The sequence below is a fragment of the Haematobia irritans genome, chromosome 1 (assembly GCF_050003625.1).
Source record: "Haematobia irritans isolate KBUSLIRL chromosome 1, ASM5000362v1, whole genome shotgun sequence".
NCBI classification, from domain to species: Eukaryota; Metazoa; Arthropoda; class Insecta; order Diptera; family Muscidae; genus Haematobia; species Haematobia irritans.
Genome location: NC_134397.1, coordinates 220,810,776 through 220,837,363, shown reverse-complemented (window position 1 = coordinate 220,837,363; position 26,588 = coordinate 220,810,776). Strand labels below are relative to the sequence as shown.

The following is a 26,588-nucleotide window of genomic DNA, read 5'->3' as shown; positions in this document are numbered from 1 at the left end:
TCGGAGGGAGAAAATTATTCTTTGTGTTAAAAATGGTGTCAGATATTCAAATCTTTTTTCGTAATAAAGTTGTATTAATTACCGGTGGCACTGGATTTCTTGGAAAAGGTGTGATTGAGTGTAAAAAAGTAAAAAAATAAATCTTAAGGATTTCATCAAGAATAAGTTAACCTGGAGTATAGAGATTCGTATTGTCCACAAAACTGCGTCCAAAGATATTTTGGCTATTTTGAACTCCACTTATTTTCCTTTACACTAAGAAATTTTCTTGTCGAAAAATATTTAGTTAGTTTTGTGATATCGGAGTTTGTAGGGCAGTAGTAGATGTTTTACAAAAAATAAAAGAATAAAGTCTGCTGTAAAAAATCAAAATTAAAAAAACAAAAATAATTTTTACATATCATTTCAATTTTCGTTATTGGATATAAAGATTAAGGACTTGGTATTATCAAGTTATTTTAAAGAAAATGCCAGTTACCAATCTACACAAGCTTGACTACACGAACAAAAAAAGAATGCTTTCCTTTGTTTCGGTGTAAAAATTATATGGTTAGAACTCAAACCTCAAAGCAGATTATTGTTAAGTGCAAGCATATAAATTTGGGACACACAGTGATTTGAAAAATTGTAGGGACAGTGCCTATGCATATTTAGATAACATTTACAAGCGAACAAAATATCGAAAATTCTTTCTGGTTTAAATGATTTATATAAACCAAAAAGTTAATTTTTTTTTACTATTGTACAAGTAAAGTGATATTTTTATGATTTACGTGTGAAAAAAAAATAGGGGCACTTCATGAAAATTTAAATTTTTGGATGAAAACCAGCCTGCATTGATATCAGGCTAACATAAAAAAATAAAATTTTTGTTATGACAATTTTCAAGTTACAATAAGATTAGAGTGATCAAAACCGGACGGTGAAAACCGGTGGTCCGGGTTTTCATTTTGCAGCGATTGTCGGTTTTGAATAAAATCCCATTTCGGTGGACCGGTAGAACCGGTGTTTTTAATATCATAAAAGTCGATTTTCGTTTTCTTTTTTTTTCAATGTAAACTAAAATAAGAAAACTAACCAACTAAAATTCGTTGGTTTTCTAAAGAAATACCAGAGAAATTTCAATGAAATATAAACAAATCGTGCTTGTTCAATTAGGAGCATATATTTTCGAGACTCTTCAACAAATGGAAGCAAAAACAAGTAAGCAAAGTCTAACGTCGGGCGGGGCCGACTATATTATACCCTGCACCACTTTGTAGATCTAAATATTCGATACCATATCACATCCGTCAAATGTGTTGGGGGCTATATGTATTTGTCCCAAATACATACATTTAAATATCACTCGATATGGACAGAATTTGATAGACTTCTACAAAATCTATAGACTCAAAATTTAAGTCGGCTAATGCGTTAGGGTGGAACACAATGTTAGTAAAAAAAAAAATATGGGAAACATTTAAATCTGAAGCAATTTTAAGGAAACTTCGCAAAAGTTTATTTATGATTTATCGCTCGATATATATGTATTAGAAGTTTAGGAAAATTACAGTCATTTTTACAACTTTTCGACTAAGCAGTCGCGATTTTACAAGGAAAATGTTGGTATTTTGAGCATTTTTGTCGAAATCAGAAAAACATATATATGGGAGCTATATCTAAATCTGAACCGATTTCAACCAAATTTGGTACGCATAGCTACATGCTAATTCTACTCCCTGTGCAAAATTTCAACTAAATCGGAGCAAAAAATTGGCCTCTGTGGTCATATGAGTGTAAATCGGCCGAAAGCTATATACTGGAGCTATATCTAAATCTGAACCGATTTCAACCAAATTTGGCACGCATAGCTACAATGCTAATTCTACTCCCTGTGCAAAATTTCAACTAAATCGGAGTTAAAAATTGGCATCTGTGGTCATATGAGTGTAAATCGGGCGAAAGCTATATATGGGAGATATATCTAAATCTGAACCGATTTCAACCAAATTTGGTACGCATAGCTACAATGCTAATTCTACTCCCTGTGCAAAATTTCAACTAAATCGGAGCAAAAAATTGGCCTCTGTGGTCATATGGGTGTAAATCGGCCGAAAGCTATATACTGGAGCTATATCTAAATCTGAACCGATTTCAACCAAATTTGGCACGTATAGCTACAATGCTAATTCTACTCCCTTTGCAAAATTTCAAATAAATCGGAGCAAAAAATTGGTCTCTGTGGTAATATGAGTGTAAATCGGGCGAAGGCTATATACTGGAGCTATATCTAAATCTGAACCGATTTCAATAAAATTTGGCACACTTGACTATAGTATTAATTGTTCCTATTGTGCAAAATTTTAAGCAAATTAGGGTAAAACTCTGGCTTCTGGGGCCATATAAGTCCATATCGGGCGAAATAATTATATATGGGAGCTATATCTAAATCTGAACCGATTTCTTCCAAAATCAATAGGGATCTTTTCTGAGCCAAAACACATACTTGTGTCAAATTTGAAGTCGATTGGACTAAAACTGCGACCTAGACTTTGATTACAAAATGTGTTCACGGACAGACGGACATGGCTATATCGACTCAGGAGCCCACCCTGAGCAATTTTGCCAAAAACACCATGTGTCTATCTCGTCTCCTTCTGGGTGTTGCAAACATATGCACTAACTTATAATACCCTGTTCCACAGTGTGGAGCAGGGTATAATAAGACAAATCCATAATTTTTATACCCTACGCCACACTGTGGAACAGGGTATTATAAGTTAGTGCATATGTTTGTAACACCCAGAAGGAGACGAGATAGACACATGGTGTCTTTGGCAATAATGCTCAGGGTGGGTCCCTGAGTCGATATAACCATGTCCGTCTGTCCGTCGGTCCGTCCGTCCGTCCGTCTGTCTGTGAACACATTTTTGTGATCAAAGTCTAGGTCGCAATTTAAGTCCAATCGCCTTCAAATTTGGCACATGTTCCTAATTTGGGTCAGAATAGAACGCTATTGATTTTGGAAGAAATCAGTTCAGATTTAGATATAGCTCCCATATATATCTTTCGCCCGATATGCACTAATATGGACCCAGCAGCCAGAGTTTTATACCGATTTGCTTGAAATTTTGTACAAACATAACACTTAGTCGTATAGTCAAGTGTGCAAAATTTGATTGAAATCGGTTCAGATTTAGATATAGCTCCCATATACATCTTTCGCCCGATATGGACTTATATGGCCCCAGAAGCCAGATTTTTGGCCGAATTTTGTTAAAATTTTGCACTCGGAGTAGTATAGTCAAGTGTGTAAAATTTGATTGAAATCGGTTCAGATTTAGATATAGCTCCCATATATATCTTTCGCCCGATATGGACTAATATGGTCCTAAAAGCCAGAGTTTTGGCCCCATTTGGTTGAAATTTTGCACAGGGAGTAGATTTAGCATTGTAGCTATGCGTGACAAATTTGGTTGAAAACGATTCAGATTTAGATATAGCTCCCATATATATCTTTCGCCCGATATACACTTATATGGACCCAGAAGCCAGAGTTTTATCCCGATTAGCTTGAAATTTTGCACAAGGAGTACAATTGATAGTATAGTCATGTGTGCCAAATTTGATTGAAATCGGTTCAGATTTAGATATAGCTTCCATATATATTTTTCGCCCGATATGGCCTTATATGGCCCCAGATGCCAGAGTTTTGGCCCAATTTGGTTGAAATTTGGCACTAGGAGTACAATTAGTAATATAGTCATGTGTGCCAAATTTGATTGAAATCGGTTCAGATTTAGATATAGCTTCCATATATATTTTTCGCCCGATATGGACTTATATGGCCCCAGAAGCCAGAGTTTTGGCCCAATTTGGTTGAAATTTGGCACTAGGAGTACAATTAGTAATATAGTCATGCGTGCCAAATTTGGTTGAAATCGGTTCAGATTTAGATATAGCTCCCATATATATGTTTTTCTGATTTCGAAAAAAATGGTCAAAATACCAACATTTTCCTTGTAAAATCGCCACTACCTAGTCGAAAAGTTGTAAAAATGACGCTAATTTTCCTAAACTTCTAATACATATATATCGAGCGATAAATCATAAATAAACTTTTGCGAAGTTTCTTTAAAATTGCTTCAGATTTAAATTTTTCCCATATTTATACCCTGCGCCACACTGTGGAACAGGGTATTATAAGTTAGTGCATATGTTTGTAACACCCAGAAGGAGACAAGATAGACACATGGTGTCTTTGGCAATAATGCTCAGGGTGGGTCCCTGAGTCGATATAACCATGTCCGTCTGTCCGTCCGTCCGTCTGTCTGTGAACACATTTTTGTGATCAAAGTCTAGGTCGCAATTTAAGTCCAATAGCCTTCAAATTTGGCACATGTTACTAATTTGGGTCAGAATAGAATCCTATTGATTTTGGAAGAAATCGGTTCAGATTTAGATATAGCTCCCATATATATTTTTCGCCCGATATGCACTAATATGGACCCAGCAGCCAGAGTTTTATACCGATTTGCTTGAAATTATGTACAAACATAACACTTAGTCGTATAGTCAAGTGTGCAAAATTTGATTGAAATCGGTTCAGATTTAGATATAGCTCCCATATACATCTTTCGCCCGATATGGACTTATATGGCCCCATAAGCCAGATTTTTGGCCGAATTTTGTTAAAATTTTGCACTAGGAGTAGTATAGTCAAGTGTGAAATTTGATTGAAATCGGTTCAGATTTAGATATAGCTCCCATATATATCTTTCGCCCGATATGGACTAATATGGTCCTAAAAGCCAGAGTTTTGACCCCATTTGGTTGAAATTTTGCACAGGGAGTAGATTTAGCATTGTAGCTATGCGTGACAAATTTGGTTGAAAACGATTCAGATTTAGATATAGCTCCCATATATATCTTTCGCCCGATATACACTTATATGGACCCAGAAGCCAGAGTTTTATCCCGATTAGCTTGAAATTTTGCACAAGGAGTACAATTGATAGTATAGTCATGTGTGCCAAATTTGATTGAAATCGGTTCAGATTTAGATATAGCTTCCATATATATTTTTCGCCCGATATGGCCTTATATGGCCCCAGAAGCCAGAGTTTTGGCCCAATTTGGTTGAAATTTGGCACTAGGAGTACAATTAGTAATATAGTCATGTGTGCCAAATTTGGTTGAAATCGGTTCAGATTTATATATAGCTCCCATATATATGTTTTTCCGATTTCGACAAAAATGGTCAAAATCAGGGATCCGGAGCGGTCCATTTTTTTCGCTCCGCTCCGCTCCCGCTCCGGAGAAAAAAAAACCGCTCCGCTCCTCGCTCCGCTCCGAGAAAAAAAAAATCGCTCCGCTCCGCTCCACGCTCCGCTCCGCTCCTCTTCGAGAAAATTATAGTACAAACATTGTATTATTTGTTCAATTGAGTTTTATTTTATTTAGAAAAATCGGGCGGTACATATATGGGAGCTATAGCTAAATCTGAACCGATTTCGATGATTTTTTGCACATATAGTTAGTGCTATAGAAGATTACATTTCGCCAACTTTGAGTAAGATCGGTTGATAAATAAGGGTTTTATGACCTAATTTGACAAAATCGGGCGATACATATATATGGGACCTATATCTAAATCTGAACCGATTTCGATGAAATTTTCAGACTTAAAGGGTGATACAGAAGATTATTTTGTGCTAAATTTGACGACGATCGGTTAGTAAAAAAAGTGCAACGTGACCCCATTTGTCGAAATCGGGCAATACATATATATGGGAGCTATATCTAAATTTGATCCGATTTCTTCCAAATTCAATAACGTTCGTCCTTGTGCCCAAAAACACTCCCTGTACCAAATTTCATCAAAATCGGTTAATAATTGCGACCGAAATCCTGTGAACAACAAATACATGGACAGACGGACGGATGGACGGACGGACGCCAAGCGCTAGATCGACTCAGGAGGTGATTCTGAGTCGATCGGTATATATTTTATGGGGTCTAAAATCAATATTTCTTGTAGGCACATTTTTTGACAGATCAAACTTATTATACCCTAACCACTATGTGCTTTAGGGTATAATGACTTTAAAACAATGTGTTGAAATATTTTATTAATTTTGAAGATTTTTTCAGAAATATTAAATCCATTTTGACTTCATTAAAACGAAATTTGCATTCATGTTAGGATACACATTTTTATGTCGAATCACTTAGCTATAAGGACAAACAGACTTCATTGAAAAGTTTAGAGACTTTTAGACAAGGAAAAACTTTCTTTCAGAGAAATACGTCTTCTATTCTAAACAAAATTCGTATTCGTATTTTAAGCATGTGAAATATTTGGCCTCCCGACAATATTCTTTGCGGTGCACCATCTACTATTTAATATGTGATAGAAACCAAATTTATGAAAATGGACCAAAATGGACCAAATTCTGTTTGGTCTGACCATCGGACTAAATTTAAAAATTAGAAATCTTTTGGACCAATTTTGGTCCGATCGGACCAAAACGGCAACGCTGATTGGAATTGAAAGTCTATACACAGAGTATAAGTAACTACTCTCCGAAAGTTTTTTTTTGTTTTGCAACAGACGTAGAGAAGAGGTTTTGTTATATTTGTAATGTGTGTGTGTGTATGTTTATGTTTGCAACAACCTCCATCGACATCAGTCCGTGGTATACCTACGAATATTCTTACTCATTTCTAGTGTTACCTAATTTCGCTTTTTTCCCCTTTATTGTATAATAAATGTATATGCGCACATTTTTCAACCAAAATTGAAACTATCCATAATTTTAATTAAATTTTCGAGAACTAATATCAGAAATAAGAGAATGCTAGGTATAGTACAATAGTAAAGCAAATGTGAATGAAAAAAAGCATGCCCGGTTCCAAAGATTTTGTCTTTACTTTAACAGTTTGGGTATTAATTCCGAGCCATAGAAGCGGAGAATACAAGTAAGGATACTTTAAAGACGTAATTCTCTTTTAAATTTGGGGGTTATGTACTTGCTTCTAGGAAGCAAATGTTAATTTTTATTTTTTTTAGATTTTTTTTCGTCAGTTGTTATCAAAATCCTTTAAAAAGGAGTTAACGAGTTATTTTTTTTTCCATATTAAGACTCGACTTCCAGTAGAAATTATGCTATGTTTCAAGTAAAAAGCGTCTTTAAAATAAAGTGTTGAAAAACATGTCTTATTTTTTAACGATTTTTTGCTTTGTAGGCAAGATGCAAAAAGGAAACAAATTTAAAGACAATTTTATTAATTTTAAAGAATTTTTCTTAATTATTAAAGTCACGTTGACCTTACCTCAAAAATTTTATCTTTCATGTTATGATACACATTTTTAAGTAAAATCACTTAATTATAAGGACATTACAACTTCATTCAAAAGTTTATTGCCTTTTGGACAAGAAAAAAAACTTTATTTTAGAGAAATGCGTCTTCCATGTTAAGCAAAATTTGCATTCTTATTCTAAGGACATGGAATCTTTGACTTCACGACAATATTTTTTTCAGTGTAGAAAACTAAGAAATTAAATATAAATAAGATCGTTCAATTGCATTTATTTGACGTTCATTACAAACATCTTTGTAGTAATACGGGATGAAATTGATCGAAAGTACTGTTGTTACTTTTACAACACATACTAGATATATATTTTGACATTTGCCGTTTTTGAAAACAATTACTAAACCAGTAAGGAAAGTCTAAAGTCGGGCGGGGCCGACTATATTATACCCTGCACCACTTTGTAGATCTAAATTTTCGATACCATATCACATCCGTCAAATGTGTTGGGGGCTATATATAAAGGTTTGTCCCAAATATATACATTTAAATATCACTCGATCTGGAAGAATTTGATAGACTTCTACAAAATCTATAGACTCAAAATTTAAGTCGGCTAATGCACTAGGGTGGAACACAATGTTAGTAAAAAACCAGTAAGGAAAGTCTAAAGTCGGGCGGGGCCGACTATATTATACCCTGCACCACTTTGTAGATCTAAATTTTCGATACCATATCACATCCGTCAAATGTGTTGGGGGCTATATATAAAGGTTTGTCCCAAATACATACATTTAAATATCACTCGATCTGGAAGAATTTGATAGACTTCTACAAAATCTATAGACTCAAAATTTAAGTCGGCTAATGCACTAGGATGGAACACAATGTTAGTAAAAAAATATGGGAAACGTTTAAATCTGAAGCAATTTTAAGGAAACTTCGAAAAAGTTTATTTATGATTTATCGCTCGATATATATGTATTAGAAGTTTAGGAAAATTAAAGTTATTTTTACAACTTTTCGACTAAGCAGTGGCGATTTTACAAGGAAAATGTTGGTATTTTGACCATTTTTGTCGAAATCAGAAAAACATATATATGGGAGCTATATCTAAATCTGAACCGATTTCAACCAAATTTGGCACGCATAGCTACAATGCTAATTCTACTCCCTGTGCAAAATTTCAACTAAATCGGAGTTAAAAATTGTCCTCTGTGGTCATATGAGTGTAAATCGGGCGAAAGCTTTATATGGGAGATATATCCAAATCTGAACCCATTTCAAGCAAATTTGGCACGCATAGTTACAACGCTAATTCTACTCTTTATGCAAAATTTCAACTAAATCGGAGCAAAAAATTGGCCTCTGTGGGCAAATGAGTGTAAATCGGGCGAAAGCTATATATGGGAGCTATATCTAACTCTGAACCGATTTTGCTGATATTTTGCAAGTTTTTCGAGACTCATAAAATATTCGGATGTACGGAATTTGAGGAAGATCGGTTGATATACACGCCAATTATGACCAGATCGGTGAAAAATATATATGGCAGCTATATCTAAATCTGAACCGATTTTTTCCAAAATCAATAGGGATCGTCTTTGAGCCGAAACAGGACCGTATACCAAATTTTAGGACAATCGGACTAAAACTGCGAGCTGTACTTTGCACACAAAAATACATCAACAGACAGACAGACAGACGGACAGACAGACGGACAGACAGACAGACAGACGGACATCGCTAAATCGACTCAGAATTTAATTCTAAGCCAATCCGTATACTAAAAGGTTGGTCTATGATTACTCCTTCTTGGCGTTACATACAAATGCACAAACTTATTATACCCTGTACCACAGTAGTGGTGAAGGGTATAAAAACACGTTGTGTTTTCCCCAATGTACGTACGTACAAAAATACATATCGCACATTTTAAACGTTTACTCACACTACGCTAAGTACTAGCTAAATTTGAAATTACCTACACAGTGGAATTTCAAAGTTACACATTTCATTCAAGTAATATTTTATTCGGAGCGGAGCGGTTTTTCATTTGGAAACCGCTCCGCTCCCGCTCCGCTCCGGATTTTAAAAATACCGCTCCCGCTCCGCTCCCGCTCCGGCAAAAAAAGGGCTTGCTCCGCTCCGCTCCGCTCCGGATCCCTGGTCAAAATACCAACATTTTCCTTGTAAAATCGCCACTGCTTAGTCGAAAAGTTGTAAAAATGACGCTAATTTTCCTAAACTTCTAATACATATATATCGAGCGATAAATCATAAATAAACTTTTGCGAAGTTTCCTTAAAATTGCTTCAGATTTAAATTTTTCCCATATTTATACCCTGCGCCACACTGTGGAACAGGGTATTATAAGTTAGTGCATATGTATGTAACACCCAGAAGGAGACGAGATAGACACATGGTGTCTTTGGCAATAATGCTCAGGGTGGGTCCCTGAGTCGATATAACTATGTCCGTCTGTCCGTCCGTCCGTCCGTCCGTCTGTCTGTGAACACATTTTTGTGATCAAAGTCTAGGTCGCAATTTAAGTCCAATCGCCTTCAAATTTGGCACATGTTACTAATTTGGGTCAGAATAGAATCCTGTTGATTTTGGAAGAAATCGGTTCAGATTTAGATATAGCTCCCATATATATCTTTCGCCCGATATAGACTTATATGGCCCCAGAAGCCAGATTTTTGGCCGAATTTGGTTGAAATTTTGCACTAGGAGTACAATTAGTAGTATAGTAAAGTGTGCAAAATTTGATTGAAATCGGTTCAGATTTAGATATAGCTCCCATATATATCTTTCGCCCGATATGGACTAATATGGTCCTGAAAGCCAGAGTTTTGGCCCAATTTGGTTGAAATTTTGCACAGGGAGTAGATTTAGCATTGTAGCGATGCGTGCTAAATTTGGTTGAAATCGATTCAGATTTAGATATAGCTCCCATATATATCTTTCGCCCGATATGGACTAATATGGTCCTAGAAGCCAGAGTTTTGGCCCAATTTGTTTGAAATTTTGCACTAGGAGTACAATTAGTAGTGCAGTTAAGTGTGTCAAATTTGATTGAAATCGGTTCAGATTTAGATATAGCTCCCATATATATCGTTCCCTCGATTTACACTCATATGACCACAGTGGCCAATATTTTACACCAATTTAATTGAAATTTTGCAGAGGGAGTAGAATTACCATTGTTGCTATGCGTGTCAAATTTGGTTGAAATCGGTTCAGATTTAGATATAGCTCCCATATATATCGTTCCCTCGATTTACACTCATATGACCACAGTGGCCAATCTTTTACACCGATTTAATTGAAATTTTGCACAGGGAGTAGAATTACCATTGTTGCTATGCGTGCCAAATTTTACACTCATATGACCACAGAGGCCAATTTTTTGCTCCGATTTAGTTGAAATTGTGCACAGGGAGTAGAATTCGCATTGCAGCTATGCGTGCCAAATTTAGTTGAAATCGGTTCAGATTTAGATATATCTCCTATATATAGCTTTCGCCCGATTTACACTCATATGACCACAGAGGCCAATTTTTAACTCTGATTTAGTTGAAATTTTGCACAGGGAGTAGAATTAGCATTGTAGCTATGCGTGCCAAATTTGGTTGAAATCGGTTCAGATTTAGATATAGCTCCCATATATATGTTTTTCTGATTTCGACAAAAATGGTCAAAATACCAACATTTTCCTTGTAAAATCGCCACTGCTTAGTCAAAAAGGTGTACAAATGACTCTAAATTTCCTATCCTTTTAATACATATATATCGAGCGATAAATCATAAATAAACTTTTGCCAAGTTTCCTTAAAATTGCTTCAGATTTAAATGTATCCCATAACATTGCGTTCCACCCCAGTGCATTAGCGGACATAAATTTTGAGTCTATAGATTTTGTAGAAGTCTGTCAAATTCTGTTCAGATCGAGTGATATTTAAATGTATGTATTTGGGACAAACCTTTATATATAGGATGTGATATGGTATCGAAAATTTTGATCTACAAAGTGATGCAGGGTATAATATAGTCGGCCCCGCCCGACTTTAGACTTTCCTTACTTGTTTTTTACTAACATTGAGTTTCATCCCAGGGTGTTAGCCGATTTAATTTGTAATTCTAGCGATTTTGTAGAAGTACAAACAATTGTCTCTAAATCTTTTCAGATATAATTATTTGTATATGGGAATATAAACCTTGATAATAACTCCCAACAAATGTAAAGGAGTTGAAATGGTAACACAAATTTTGGTCTACATAACGGTGAAGGGTATAATATAGTCGGTCCCGCCCGACTTTAGACTGTACTTACTTGTTTTTACATTAAAATATTGAAGTATTTTTCCTTAATTTATATTAGATTAAGCGTTTTTGCTACTTTTGGGAAAAAACCGGTTGGACCGGTTATGACGGTTATTTAATTTTTAAAACACCGCCCACCGGTTTTAAAAAATGGTCCGGTTTTTTAGAACTGAGAAAACTCGACTTTCAAAAAACCCGGGTTTTTTGATCACTCTAAATAAGATCAAGATTAACATATTGACAATTTTTTTTTTTTATTTTATTTTTTTTTCTATTTATTCCCTGCAGTTTTAATAGAGAAATTGGTACGTTCTACAGATATCAAATTCATTTATTTATTAGTCCGACATAAAAAGGATAAAGATGTCAATGAACGAATAAATGAATTGATAAATCAACCGGTAAGTTTGCATTCGAGTTAATATTTCTATTATTTATTGTAATTTTAATTTGGAAATAAATAAATAATAATAATATTTCTATTATTTAACAGATTTTTGAAAAATTGCTGAGTACACAACCGAACATTTTAAAATCTAAAATTAAACCCATTGTGGGTGATTGTACTTTGCCGAACCTGGGTCTATCGCAAACTGATCGGCAGGACTTAATTGACAATGTCAATGTGGTAATGCATTGTGCAGCCACAGTACGTTTCAATGAACCACTTTACGAGGCCACACAAATTAATGTTGCAGCAACGAAAGATCTTCTGGAAATTGCCAAGGAAATGAAGAATTTAAAGGTGGGTTAATGTTGAAAACTAAGAAACATCTGCTTTGTGGAAGCGGGAGTGTCGGCGGCAACTATATAGAAACAAGTATAAACGGACGTAAGTTCGACCAGGCCGAATTTTATATACCATAGATTGCGAATAAGGTTTTACAAAAGACTGCCATCCATAATCAAATTATTTGCACTCATAGAAGGAATATGATCACCCCAAGTTCACCAGCGTGGTATCACAATGGACTGAATAGTCTAAGTGAGTCTGAAATATAAAGCTGCCACTATACCTAACCTAACCTAACCTAACCATGATCACCCCAAACACGTTTCAAGAGAAAAATATTATTTTTGGACGGTGAACATGAAACATGTTTGACGAATAGTGATTTTCAACTTTTTTTCAACGACTAATATGAGTCGATTTGCAAAACACTCCAAAGTCAACTAATCGACTTGAAATATTGCAAAACGTCTACTCGACTTTTTTTAAAGTTAATTAAGACTAGTCTAGGCCGAATCTTATGTACCCTCCACCATGGATTGCGAAAAATATTTTACTAAATACTGTCATCCACAATCGAATCATTTGGGTTGTGGTAATTCTCTATAACCTATATAATTCAGTTCTTGACAGGTATGTTTATAGGGGAGCCTATAAATAATTTCGAGCAGACATGAACCAAGTTTTGCGCGGTAATTAGAGAGCCAGAAGTTTTCACTTGGGGGTCGGTTTATGTGGGGCCTATATACAATAATGAACCGATATGGACCAATTTTTGTGGGATTCGTATCAAATTTTAGCAAGATCAAATTAAATCTGGGGGCTATATATAACTGTAGACAGATGTGCACCAATTTTTGTCATGCACGCAAAGAAAAAAAACGTTTGGAAAACGTGTGCCGAAAACGTTTTTCTTTTGTTAGAGTTTTTTGAATTGCTTCGAAAATTTTAAACTTTTATCACCAAAAAATTTGTTTGTTACAAAATTTTTATTTTTTCAATAAAAAAAGTTATTTTTGAAACAACAACACAGTCCATTTCGTTTATATCAAACACTGTTCTTTTCTGACTTTAGGTCTTTAACAAGACACATTTTACAGTTCAAACTTTAATATACTACAATGTAATGTTGAACATTTTTTCGGAATCTTCCGAACCTATCTGGAATATATGTCACAAAAAAAAAAAAAAAAACAACAAAAAAAACTTTGGTCGAAGCAGGGATCGAACCCACGACCCTTGGCATGCAAGTCGGACGTAGCAACCACTGCTCCACGGTGCCAAACTAAATGTTTGTTTCTGTTAAATAAACTTTGTTTATTTGGTTCGTGGGCGCCGCAAGCTATGCTATATAAATATAACTTATATGGATATTTATCTATTGATGACCATAACAGGTACATAGCTCAGTGGTTAGTGTGTTGGCTTACAAAGTGCATGGTCCGCGGTTCGATTCTCCGTCCAGGCGAAAGGTAAAAAAAATTTTAAATTTGTAAAATTGTATAATTTCTTCTACATTGTTGGTATTACAGGAAAAGGTGTTAAGAACTAAAAAAACCTCGTGGATGTGAGAAAGATGTAAGGGAAAATGCAATTAGCAACAAAACAATGTTTTTTCTTTTTAGAGTTTGTCTTTACAAGATTGTTTTTACATCCTGGAAAAGAATAAACGTTTATCACAAACAGTATATACTTTTCTTCTAAATATACTACCTTACAGCGAAAAGCAAATGAGAAACGAACTTTGTTTGTCTAAAATTTCGTTTGGGAGGAAAGAATTATTTTTTTGCGTGTGGTTGTAAGCGGCCATATACTTATATGACATACCAAATTTCAACCGAGTCAGATGGTTAGGTTAGGTGGCAGCCCGGTGTATCAGGATCACTTAGACTATTCAGTCCATTGTGATACCACATTGGTGAACTTCTCTCCTATCACTGAGTGCTGCCCGATTCCATGTTAAGCCCAATGACAAGGGACCTCCTTTTTATAGCCGAGTCCGAACGGCGTTCCACATTACAATGAAACCACTTAGAGAAGCTTTGAAACCCCCAGAAATGTCACCAGCATTACTGAGGTGGGATAATCCACCGCTGAAAAACTTTTTGGTGTTCGGTCGAAGCAGGAATCGAACCCACGACCGTGTCAGATGAAATTTGCTTTTCCAAGAGGCTCCGGATGTCAAATCTGGGGACCGATTTATATGGGGGCTACATATAATTAGGGACCGATATGGACTTATTTTTGCACGGTTGTTACTGGCCATATACTAACACTACATACAAAATTTCAACTGAATCGATGTGTTGCAAACGAAATCACAAAGTTAATATACCCCCATCCTATGGTTGGGGTTTTAAAAATGATTGAACATATTTAAGTTTACAAATAAAATATTTACAATCAAAAATATAATTAATTTTTTTTTTTGTCGAAAATTTAGAAAAATTATAATTGGAATATTTAAAAGAATATATAAACCCTTAGAAGATTACAAGAAAATCATTTCATCAAATGATTATAAATTAACAAATAATAATACAATAAATAACTGATTGTCTCAATTACAAAATTTATTGTGGTTTGCGACCAAAATCAATTAAATTCTTAATTGAACCAATTACAAATTAATTGAAAGTCTTTAAGACATCAATCAATTTTTTGAACAAGTGTAATTTTTATTTCTAATTAATTCTGTGATTGGTACTATAAATTTCGTGATTGAAGTAATTTAAATTAACAAATTAATTGGATCAACTAATTTCGCCATTGAATAAGATTTTTTTTCTGTGTATGACAATGTATTATCCCGATTTTCCTTGGAATTGTAAGAAAATCATGACCAATTTGACAGAAAAGTATTTTTTGTTTTTCAATCACGAAATAATTTGATCCTATTAACTTTAAATTGAAATCGACTCACTTAAATAAAATAAATGAATAAATTTATCTAGTTAAAAATTTCAATTTGTTGATTAATAGATTAATTTATTTTGAATAATTGGCTATAATTTAAATTCAATTCAGATTCTAACTGGTGGACGAGGAAGTCATCACAGCCTTCCAAGTCTATTTTTAACGCCGTAAAAAAAATATCTTAACAAATTGGAGAATTATTGCGCTGAGTGTACTATTTTCCAAGGAGATGGCGTTAAAAAATAAATTGCCACATTTCCCAAAATGTTCACATTTTTTTGTAGGATATGTACTTAGTTTTTTATTTTCTTATATATTCGTAGGTATTTGTCCATGTTTCATCAGCCTTCGCCAATTGCCTGGTCCTAGATTCTGAAGAAAAATTCTATACAGAGTATTTAAGTGTAACCAGTGATAAATTACTGTCTCTTAAAGAAGAATTAGAAGCTGAAGTATTCAACCGTATGGAATCTACGTTGATTGGAAAGTTTCCAAACACATATTGTTTTACTAAATCGCTGGCTGAGGAAGTGGTACTTAAACATGGCAGTGTTGTATTACCAATTTGCATATTTAGATCACCAATTAGTAAGTATACTATTAACTCGATGACTAACTGAGTCCAAACTGAAGTTCAATTGATCGCAAGCCAAACAAAATTGATAATCAGAGTAACAAATCAATTAGGTGAATGATTACAATAATTAAGAAATCGTAGTTAAATGAGAAGATAATGCACACTAGATAGGGTGACGAAAAAAAGTTGATGCGGTCACCCCCCCAGTTTTGTAGCATATTCGAAGACAATTTCAGAACACCGAAACTTTTTTCCGTGCACCCTACGACCCCCCGAAATACAATTTATTGTGCTGTGTCGTCATTTGAAGTCCGATCGAAAAGAAACGCAGATCGTTGTTGATCAGGGGCTATATTTCGTGCATAAACAAAAAAAGTATTTCTTTCAATTTTGTATTTAAAAAACCTGAACACCCCTCATTTTGAATGTGTGTGTAATGTTGCTCCTATTTTGATTTTGGAATTCACTCTTCAGTTGTCAAAATGCCGTCCAAGAAAGAAAAGCAGAGTATCAAAATTTTGATCGCGCATCGCGAAAATCCGAGCAACTCGCACGCAAAGCTGGCAAAATCGGTAAAAGTTGCCAAATCAACCGTTACAAATGTAATTAAAGTGTTTGGGGAACGTTTGTCGACAGCCAGGAAGTCTGGATCGGGGGGAAATCGAAAACCGGAAGCCGCTGAGACGAAACCCTAACTTCTCTCTCCGAGATGCCGCATATAAGCTGGTTGTATCATCTACAACCGTGCATCGAGTCAAAAAACGAGCCGGACTATCGACTTACAAGAAGGTAGTGACTCCAAATCTCGATGATAAACAAAATACGACGGCCAAAGCGCGATCCCGGAGGCTGTACACGACGATGCTGACGAAGTTTGACTGCGTGGTAATGGACGACGAAACCTACGTCAAAGCCGACTACAAGCAGCTTCCGGGACAGGAGTTTCATACGGCAAAAGGAAGGGGAAAGGTAGCAGATATTTTCAAGCACATAAAACTGTCAAAGTTCGCAAAGAAATATCTGGATTGGCAAGCCATCTGTACCTGTGACTTGAAAAGCAGCATTTTCATAGCTTCCGGGACTGTCAACCAAGAAATTTACGTGAAAGAGTGATTGAATAAACGTCTGCTGCCTTTCCTGAAGAAACACGGTTGTTCCGTACTGTTTTGGCCGGATTTGGCATCTTGCCATTACGGTAAAAACGCCATGGAGTGGTACGCCGCCAACAACGTGCAGGTGGTTCCCAAGGACAAGAACCCTCCCAACACGCCAGAGCTCCGCCCAATTGAGAAATACTGGGCTATTGTCAAGTGGAACCTAAAGAAGACCAAAAAAACTGCTAAGGACGAGCAGCAGTTCAAGGCAAACTGGCTTTCTGCGGCGAAGAAGGTGGACAAGGTGGCTGTACAAAATCTGATGGCAGGTGGCAAGCGTGAGGCCCGGCAATTCGGATTTGGAAAATCGAAAGCCTAACTGAATATTTTTCCTGAATTTTATACTAATTGAACTTGAAAAAGAAATTTAATTTGATTTTTTAAATAAACGATTTCACCGATTTACACGCGTTTTCCCTTGACAAAATTTAGACCGTATCACCCTTTACTCCTTCGGTTTTGCCTCAAAATAGGCCTCAGTTTCGGCGATCACCTCTTCATTGCAGCCAAATTTTTTCCCTGCGAGCATCCTTTTGAGGTCTGAGAACAAGAAAAAGTTGCTGGGGCCAGATCTGGAGAATACGGTGGGTGGGGAAGCAATTCGAAGCCCAATTCATGAATTTTTGCCATCGTTCTCAATGACTTGTGGCACGGTGCGTTTTCTTGGTGGAACAACACTTTTTTCTTCTTCATATGGGGCCGTTTTGCAGTGATTTCGACCTTCAAACGCTCCAATAACGCCATATAATAGTCACTGTTGATGGTTTTCCCCTTCTCAAGATAATCGATAAAAATTATTTCATGCGCATCCCAAAAAAAGAGGCCATTACTTTGCCAGCGGACTTTTGAGTTTTTCCACGCTTCGGAGACGGTTCACCGGTCGCTGTCCACTCTGCCGACTGTCGATTGGACTCAGGAATGTAGTGATGGAGCCATGTATCATCCATTGTCACATATCGACGGAAAAACTCGGGTGTATTACAAGTTAACAGCTGCAAACACCGCTCAGAATCATCAACACGTTGTTGTTTTTGGTCAAATGTGAGCGGAAGCGGCACCCATTTTGCACAGAGCTTCCGCATATCCAAATATTGATGAATGATATGACCAACACGTTCCTTTGATATCTTTAAGGCGTCTGCTATCTCGATCAACTTAATTTTTTTGTGGATTTTTTGATGTTTTCGTCGGTAACCACCTCTTTCGGGCGTCCACTGCGTTCACCGTCCTCCGTGCTCATTTCACCACGCTTGAATTTTGCATACCAATCAATTATTGTTGATTTCCCTGGGGCAGAGTCCGGAAACTCATTATCAAGCCACGTTTTTGCTTCCACCGTATTTTTTCCCTTCAGAAAACAGAATTTATCAAAACACGAAATTCCTTTTTTTCCATTTTTTCACAAAAGTTGCTTTACAAAAGACACTCTATCTCACAAACTAATTGACTTACAGACGTCAAATTTTGGCACGAATCATTTGAAGGTTGGTACTATATAAAAATAATATGCATTTAATACTAGCGACGCCATCTATGTGTCAGACCGGGACTTATCAGCCAACCTGTTATTTCTCTTTACGTTTTTAATACGCTGAGACTTTGACACGTAGTAAAACCCCTTATACTAGTCCGTTTGGCTGAATATTTACTAAAGCAAATTGCCCGATACTGCTTCATCAGACACTAAAGCTAAGAACATATCGGTTGTCACCTTTTAATAATTTTTGATTTCAATTATTGTAAAATATATATATTTTTTTTTACTTTTTTCAGTTGTAGGCTCATGTGACGAACCAGTACCAGGATGGGTTGATAATCTCTATGGACCATTAAGCATTTGCTATGGATGTGGTTTAGGTGTTTTAAGAGTAATAAATGCTCGAAGTAATCTGAATGCCGGTTTTGCACCGGTCGATTATTGCGTCAATTCAATGCTGGCAAGTGCTTGGTATACGGCAAAGAAATTTGAAGAAATGTAAGTTTTTTTGAATGGTTTTCTACAGTTGAATTCGGTTTTAATTGAGTCCACTATCGTTTTCTAGTAAGCCTGAGGAACCTCCAATTTTCACTTTAGTCCCAAGCAAATCGAATACTTTGACATGGGAAAACTTTAGAAATTTCCTATTGGAAAATTGTTATAAAATGCCAGCTTCCACAATGATATGGTGTCCTATTTTAATATTTGCTGAATCCGAATTTGCTTACACATTGCTAACTTTCATTTATCATTTAATACCAGGACTTCTTATAGATTTGTCGCAGGTATTGTTGGGTAAATCGCCAAGGTAAGCATTGTTCTTTTTTACGAATTTGATATTGTAAACAATTAATTGTTTGTGTTGTTTTTTTTTTCATTTATCCTATAGAATGATTAAAATCTATAAAAAGATCCATAAGCAATGCAGGCTTATAAAATACTTTACGGCGCATGATTTCACTTTCGATACCAGGAATTGTAATAATCTTTGGACTGTTATGTCACCAGACGATCAAAAAATGTTCAATTTTAATATGTCCAATTTGGACTGGCCAGACTATCTGCTAAAAGCTACAAAGGGTATGCGTTTATATTTGGTCAAAGAAGATCCATCGACAATTCCGAAAGCTTGTGAAAAATTGAAGATGTAAGTATTGTATCTTATTATGCATATATTATGCAGTACACAGTACAAAATAACAAGACTATTTGAATATAAACTGAAACAGTTAAATTTTTAATCACACAAAAAAATATCAATTAATTTGATTGTCAATACAATTAAAATTATGTTTAAATTTGAGCTAACAACATATTTTGTAAATACAATTACGATTTTAGTAACTTTAGCAACTAAGTTTGTTATATCAACAAACATTTTGTTATATCAACAAAAATTTAGTTGAACTTCAAAATTTTCTGTAACAACAATTTATTGTTAGCTCAAAAATTATAATATTATTTTGTGTGAATCAAATTAGACAAAAGTCAATTAAGAAAATTATTGAGATACGTTTCTAATAGAGGTGTGCACGTGACACGAAATTGTCGTGAATCACGAAAAATTTCGTGACTCACCCGTGAGTCATGAGTCACGCTAATGGCAACAGCGTGAGTGTGCGTGAACGTGATTAACAAACCAAAAGTCGTGCGTGAGCGTGGGTCGCGAAGATATTTCTTCGTGAGTGTGCGTGAGAAACGAATTTCGGAAAATAAGCTCACGAAAAAAATCACGCCTACGCACATAAAACGTTTACGAGATGAAATCATTTACAATTTTTGTGACACCTGGGATGTTAAGAGTTTAATAACGCTCTCGATTGTAATCATGCTCACGTTTTCAAACACGTCCCTAAGGTAAATTAGTAATAAAATTATTCGTGAGTCACGAAATTTTTCGTGAGTCACGGTATTTTTTGTGAGTCACGACATTTCCTGCGTGAGTACAAATTTTCTTTTCGTGAGTGTGCGTGAGTCCTACCAAACAATATCCTACGTGATTGTGCGTGAGTAAGATTTTTTCGTCGTAAGTGTGCGTGAGTCCTACCAAACAATATCGTGCGTGTGTGTGCGTGAGTAAAATATTACTCACGTGCACACCTCTAGTCTCTAATTAAAATACAATATTAATTATTTCAATAAAAAATTTAATTAAATTGAAAAATATTTTCAAATATACCAATACACGAAAAATATATCACCTTAATAAATTCGAATTAAAAAGTTGGATGAACACAGAAAAAAATATCACCAAAATATTTCCAATTAAAAAGTTAATTGAAGTTGAAATTTTTTTCAATTAATAAATTAATTGATACAATTAACTTTTTAATCATGATAGAAACATTAAGTTAATTAAGTCAATGATTGAAATTTTTAAAATGTTTAATTAAAAAATTAATTGATACAATTAACTTTTTAATCAAATTCGGAAGACTAATTCAGTTAAAAAAAGTGCTGATTTTTTTTACTTTTTTAATTAAAAATGTATTTCAAACAATCATTTGTTAATCCAAATAAAAACTCTAAGCCAATCTAACTAAGTAATTAAAAATAGTTACCTTTTTTAATTAATAAATTAATTGCGTTTTGCAATCAAGATCAATTAAATTTTTAATTGAATCAATTAAAAAATTAATTGAATTTTGCTGAAAAAATCAATTAATTTTTTAATCAAGAATTTTTTCTATGCCCAATTAAAACTGTGATTGATACTATCATTTTCGTGATTGAAGACATTTCAATTAAAAAATTAATTGGATCAATTAATTTGGTGATTGAATCAGAGAAAAAATTTTTTGTGTGAAGTTAAGCAAATGAAATTTTTACGTTTTTTTTTTTTAATAAAATATTAATTATCTAAATTAAAATTTTAATTAATTTAAAAAATTATTTCCAAATAGAAATATGTATATACATACGAGAAGTATAAAATTTTGGTTCAAATCCAAAGACAAATCCGACTATAATTATAATCACAAACTGCTAAATCGTTGAATCAAATAAATTTGAAATTGATGTTATTAGTTTTGATTACAAAAATGATTGAATCAATTAAATTTTGAATTATTTTTTTTTTTAAATTCAATTAAAATTTTAAATGGAAAATATTCCTTATATTTTTCCCGTGTGTGAGGCTTCAAATGTATTGTCAGATATTTTACTTTTCGCGGTCTCAGACCAATATTTCTCTTTTTTAAAAATAGTATAACAACGTTTGTAAAGCTCCTGTGGTTATAAAAAATCATATGAATTTTAATTATTGTAGAAATAAGAAAATAAGTTTTCGACTGTTGGATTATTACCCAATTCCCAGCAAAAAAATTTGGAAGTTCTTCTCAAGGCACAACTTTAAAAGAACTTCCAAAAATGCTCTTTAAAAGATGTTCTTAATTTTAAATGCACAGGAAGTTAATTTGGGTCAATTTCTTTATAACGCGCTTTTTTCATATTTTTAATGGGAAATTTATTTTGTTTGTGTTTCAAATAGGTTAAAAACAGATTAAGAATTAATAAAATGGTACAAATTATTTAAATTTAGCCGAAAAACAGGTAAGGAAAGTCTAAAGTCGGGCGGGGCCGACTATATTATACCCTGCACCACTTACACTGAAAAAAATATTGTCGTAAGGTCAAAGATTTCATGTCTTTAAAATACGAATACAAATTTTGCTTAGCATAGAAGAGGCATTTCTCTAAAATAAAGTTATTTTCCTTGTCCAAAAGTCGATAAACTTTTCAATGAAGTCGTATTGTCCTTATAATTAAGTGATTTGACTTAAAAATTGGTATCTTAACATGAAAGAAAAAATTTATAGGCTAAGGTCAACTTGACTTTAATAATTCAGAAAAATTCTTTAAATTTAATGAAATTGTCTTTAAATTTGTTGTCTTTTTGCATCTTTACTACAAAGCAAAAAATCGTTCAAATATAGGACATGTTTTTCAAAACTTTATTTTAAAGAAGTTTTTTACTTCAAACATAGCATAATTTCTACTGGAAGTCGAGTCCTAATTTGGAAAATAAAGTTGCCGTTAACTCGTTTTTAAAGGACTTTGATAGCATATGAAGAAAAAAAGCTGAGAAAGCGAAAAATTAAAATTTGATTCCTAAAAGCAAGTACACAAAACCTAAATTTAAAAGAGAATTGTATCCTTACTTGCATTCTCCGCTTCTTTGGCTCGGAATCAATACCAAATTTTTTAAAGTAAAGACAAAATCTTTGGAACCGAGTATGCTTTTTTTTTCAGTGTAGTAGATCTAAATTTTCGATACCATGTCACATCCGTCAAATGTGTTGGGGGCTATATATAAAGGTTTGTCCCAAATACATACGTTTAAATATCACTCGATTTGGACAGAATTTGATGGACTTTTACAAAATCTATAGACTCAAAATTTAAGTTGGCTAATGCACTAGGGTGGAACAAAATTTTAGCAAAAAAAAATTTTGTAAAAAAAATGTGAAAATATTTAAATCTGAAGCAATTTTAAGGAAACTTCGCTAAAGTTTATTTATGATTATCGCTCGATATATATGTATTTGATGATAAGGAAAATTAGAGTCCTTTTTAGAAGTTTTCGACTAAGCAGAGGCGATTTTAAAAGGGAAAATGTTGGTATTTTGACCATTTTTGTCGAAATCAGAAAAACATATATATGGGAGCTATATCTAAATCTGAACTGATTTCAATCAAATTTGGCACACATGACTATATTACAAATTGTACTCCTAGTGCACAATTTCAACCAAATTGGGCCAAAACTCTGGCTTCTGGGGCCATATATGTAAGTCCATATCGGGCGAAAAATATATATGGAAGCTATATCTAAATCTGAACCGATTTCAATCAAATTTGGCACACATGATTATACTACCAATTGTACTCCTTGTGCAAAATTTCAAGCTAATCGGGATAAAACTTTGGCTTCTGGGTCCATACAAGTGCATATCGGACGAAAGATATATATGGGAGCTATATCTAAATCTGAATCGATCTACTCCCTGTGCAAAAGTTCAACCCAATTGGGCCAAAACTCTGGCTTTTGGGACCATATTAGTCCATATCGGGTGAAAGATATATACGGGAGCTATATCTAAATCTGAACCGATTTCAATCAAATGTTGCATACTTGATTATACTACAAATTGTACTCCTAGTGCAAAATTTCAACCAATTTCGGCCAAAAATCTGGCTTCTGGGGCCATATAAGTCCATATCGGGCGAAAGATATATATGAGAGCTATATCTAAATCTGAACCGATTTCAATCAAATTTTGCACACATGACTATACGACTAAGTGTTATGTTTGTACAAAATTTCAAGCAAATCGGTATAAAACTCTGGCTGCTGGGTCCATATTAGTGCATATCGGGCGAAAGATATATATGGGAGCTATATCTAAATCTGAACCGATTTCTTCCAAATTAATCAATAGGGTTCTATTCTGACCCAAATTAGGAACATGTGCCAAATTTGAAGTCGATTGGACTTAAATTGCGACCTAGGCTTTGATCACAAAAATGTGTTCACAGACAGACGGACGGACGGACAGACGGACATGGTTATATCGACTCAGGGACCCACCCTGAGCATTATTGCCAAAGACGCCATGAGTCTATCTCGTCTCCTTCTGGGTGTTACAAACATATGCACTAACTGATAATACCCTGTTCCACAGTGTGGCGCAGGGTATAAAAATGCTAAATTCTTTGTAGAAAAATTTCGAATTTTTGAAAATGTTTGATCGCAAAAGTTGCAGACAAGCGTTATAATGGATTAAAAATCATAAAAAAATTTAAACATTATTTATTTTTCAAAATATCACAAAATTTCTTAATTCACATCCAAAACATTGAATTCGTCTCACACCTTAAGAAGTGATGCAAATTCAGTGCGGCGGCTGTTGAAATGGTGAACATCCATCCTATGACAAACCCATGTTAAATTCATCGTTTCTGCGTCAATTTGGCACCACTTCCGGATCCAAAAATAACATTTTCACTACTTTTTTGGCGACGCTTTTTTTGCTTTGTTAGAAATATAGATGACCCCAGCAAAAAAATTTGGAAGTTCTTCCAAAGGCACAACTTCAAAAGCACTTCCAAAAGATGTACTCCCAAAGATGTTCTTTATTTTAACTACATAGGAAGTTTTTTTAATTCAATTATTTATAATTCGCTTTTTTCTTATTTTTAATGGGTAAATTATTTTTTTTTTGTTTCAAAAAGGTTAAAAACAGAATAAGCATTAAAAAAATGGTACAACTTATTTTAAATTTTGTCGACAAAAATTCTAAATCCATTCAAGAAATATTGGGAATATTTTAATTCAAACATATCAGAAAAGCGTTAGTATCCCAGCAAAAAAAGCGTCACCAAAAAAGTAATGGAAATGTTCTTTTTGGATCCGTAAGTGGATTGACGCAGAAGCGATGAATTTAACATGGGCTTGTCATAGGACGGAAGTCCTCCATTTCAACAGCCGTTGCACTGAATTTGCATCACTTCTTTAGGTGCGATCTGAATTCAATATTTTGGATGTAAATTATAAAATTCTGCGATATTTTTAATGGATTCTAACGCTTGTCGGAAACGTTTTACCTCAAATATATTCAAAAATTCACAATTTTTGCAGAATGGATTTAGCATTTTTTTGGACAAAATATAAATGATTTGTACCATTTTATGAATTCTTACTCTGTTTTAAAACTATTTGAAACAGAAAAATTAAAATTACCCATTAAAAGTATGAAAAACCCAAGTTTTAAAAATTGAATTAAAAGAACTTCCTGGGTAGTTAAAATAAATAACTTCATTGGGAGTACATCTTCTGGAAGTGCTTTTAAAGTAGTGCCTTTGGAAGAACTTCCAAATTTTTTTTGCTGGGATGCATTAAAAATTATTTATTTGTCAAAATATGACAACATTCTTTAATTCACATCCAAAACACTGAATTCGAATCACAGAGTAAGAAGTGATGCAAATTCAGTGCAACGGCTGTTGAAATTGTGTAGATCCGTCCTATGACAAGCCCATGTTAAATTCATCGCTTCTGCGCCAATTTTGCACTACTTCCGGATCCAAAAAGAACATTTTCACTATTTTTTTGGCGACACTTTTTTACTGGCACCATTTTGGCGATTGCCAAAAAATTTAGTTGTCAGAATAATTATTTTTTTTTTAATTGAAATAATATCGAAATCCATTTCAATGTTTGCTGATTCAACCAAGTTTTTACTGGAATGTAAAAAAACAAAATAAAAAAAAAATTGTTTGTATGTTGAACTTTGTTTTTTTTTTTTTTTGGTGCACCTAATCCGTATTTATTAAACAAATTCCAATATATCATCGATTAAAAATGTTGGTTAGAGGTAACTAGTTTCCTGACTGGATTTTCATTAGTTCATTCTATGTTAAATCAAATCCAAATAAAAATGCATTTATTATTTTAATACAAACCTATTAAACATGGAGTTTAATTAATTAAGAACTGGATGTTGTATTTATCATGATTTTATAAAAAAAAAAATATATTAGAATGATTTAGGTAATTTCTTATTGAATATTCATAAGGCCACTGGCTACTCACAAAAAATTTTAATTTTTCAGTATTCTGATTAGTTCTTCAAACTCATCTGCGACTTGAGTTTGAACCTCCAAAGTCTATGCTGTTAATTTCTCATATTCCTATCCTATTGTTACAATATCTTACACACAAATTTTTTGTAATATTTTTATTTTCATTTCACAGATTTGTAATTGCCAACTACGTTGTCCATGGTGTTGTCTTGTTCCTCGTGATGCGTCTAATATGGTTCCTTCTTCAAAGGGTCTTCTCGACTGGAATATAAGGTACATAAGATTGCATGCATGATGCTTTACTTAAAACGCAAGCTCATAACGGCAAATTACATATGGGATTCTAACTACCTATTAAGATAATTAATGGTGTAGATATAAATTTTTTCAAAATCGGTTAATATTGTATCTAAAGTATAGTATTCTTGTATTTGGAACTTTGTGTAACGAATTTCATAAATATATTACTAAATATACTTCCTCCTTTGACTCTCGGTTTCAGCCAGTTGTCAATTTCAACTTTA

At 34.1% G+C, this 26,588-nt stretch overlaps 1 protein-coding gene across 1 annotated transcript; it reads left to right on the top strand.

The window, feature by feature from the left end:
• LOC142222628 (fatty acyl-CoA reductase wat-like) lies at window positions 1-26,588 on the top strand. The gene is made up of 8 exons (XM_075292868.1): window positions 1-108; window positions 11,915-12,027; window positions 12,120-12,371; window positions 15,596-15,860; window positions 18,777-18,978; window positions 19,046-19,288; window positions 19,370-19,627; window positions 26,237-26,588. The coding sequence occupies exons 1-8, from the start codon at window positions 33-35 to the stop codon at window positions 26,334-26,336; spliced, it is 1,509 nt and encodes a 502-aa protein (XP_075148983.1). The 5' UTR covers window positions 1-32; the 3' UTR covers window positions 26,337-26,588.